This window comes from Loxodonta africana, chromosome 3 (genome assembly GCF_030014295.1).
Source record: "Loxodonta africana isolate mLoxAfr1 chromosome 3, mLoxAfr1.hap2, whole genome shotgun sequence".
Lineage (NCBI taxonomy): Eukaryota > Metazoa > Chordata > Mammalia > Proboscidea > Elephantidae > Loxodonta > Loxodonta africana.
Window position 1 is genome coordinate 184,688,233 of NC_087344.1, and position 1,519 is coordinate 184,689,751.

The following is a 1,519-nucleotide window of genomic DNA, read 5'->3' on the forward strand; positions in this document are numbered from 1 at the left end:
TAAGAGCTGGGATAAGGAGACAAACGAGCACCCCCAAATGGACTGTTTAAAGGTTGATGAAGACTTCCTGTGGGAGTACTCAACCGTTTTCTAAAAGCAACCACCCCAGGAGTCCCTGCTGACAGCGCTCCGGGCATCCTAACAGAGCAGGAGCCTGACCCAGGCAGCACAGGCCAGAGGGTGATGGGTGTTGCCATGATGCAGCTGCCTCTTCTCCTCCTCCTTCTGCAGCTGGTCCAGTGATGCTCTCTGCTCTCCTTCCAGGGTCTCCCTCCTCCCTAGACCAGATGTCTCACCAGAAAAAGCAACCCACTCCCACGCCCCCAGTGGGCTGCGGGAAGACCGGCGGCGGCGGTGGCGGCGGCGGTTCTGTAGGCGGCGGCTGCGGCGGAGGCAGCGGCTCTGGGGGCTGTGATGGCGGCTCCGGAGGGGGCGTCAAATACTCCGGGGGCGGCGGCTACTCCGGCGGCGGCAGCTCCAGCTGCGGCGGGGGCGGATCCGGAGGGAGCATCAAGTACTCTGGGGGCGGTGGCTCCTCCGGGGGCGGCTCCTCCGGGGGCGGCTCCAGCTGCGGAGGCGGCTACTCCGGGGGCGGTGGCGGCTCCTACTCGGGCCAGCAGGTTCCGTGCCAGAGCTACGGAGGAGGCTCCTCCGGGGGCGGCTCCTCCGGCGGCGGCCTGGGCTGCGGCGGCGGCGGCGGCTACACCGGCGGCAGCTCCAGCTGCGGCGGCGGTGGCTCGGGCTACTCCTTGCAGCAGACCACCCAGACCCCCTGCGTGCCCCTGCAGAGCTACGGCGGGGGGTCGTCTGGAGGCGGCAACTGCGGAGGCGGCTCCTCCGGGGGCGGCTCCGGCTGCTTCTCCAGCGGCGGCGGCTCCTCCGGGGGCGGCTCCGGCTGCTTCTCCAGCGGTGGTGGTGGCAGCGGCTCTGGCTGTGGGGGTGGCTCCGACGGTGGCAAAGGCGTCCCGGTCTACAACCAGACCCAGCAGAAGCAGGCGCCTACCTGGCCTTGCAAATAAGGCGCCTCGGACGCCCCGGAGGCGGAGCAGCTGGAAGTGTTCTCTGTGGGCGCAGATGGGCTTAGTGCTCTCATGATATTGCTCTGCGGTTTACAAACCCTTCATGTGTTGCTGACTTTGAAGAAGCCATTGAGCTGGCAAGCTGCCTCTTGTTCTGCGGTTTTTCCTCCTTGGTTTCTGTACAACTACCTCCCAATTCCCCTTACATCCTCAGTCAATAAATTCGCAATTCATGAGAATCTCTGTGTCTTCAGGAGACTGTAGCTTCCAAGTTCCTCCGTTCCTCTTCATTTCCTTCATTCATTCATCCACACATACATTCATTCAATGAACATGCTTAATCTCCTGGAGGAAGGGAGAGAGAATGGGCAGATGGGAGTCAGCAAGGGAGAGAGGAGTTGCTGGTAACCTGTGACCAAAGATGTGAACTCTCTGGTTCGTGCCTTAAAATTGTGAGCTGAACACAAACACGTACATACACACCCATGTTCATTGCAGCA

At 62.2% G+C, this 1,519-nt stretch overlaps 1 protein-coding gene across 1 annotated transcript; it reads left to right on the forward strand.

Moving 5' to 3' along the window:
* The first annotated feature begins 287 nt into the window (after positions 1-287).
* LORICRIN (loricrin cornified envelope precursor protein) lies at positions 288-1,019 on the forward strand. Its single transcript, XM_003414899.2, has one exon. The coding sequence runs from the start codon at positions 288-290 to the stop codon at positions 1,017-1,019; it is 732 nt and encodes a 243-aa protein (XP_003414947.2).
* Positions 1,020-1,519: the final 500 nt, after the last annotated feature.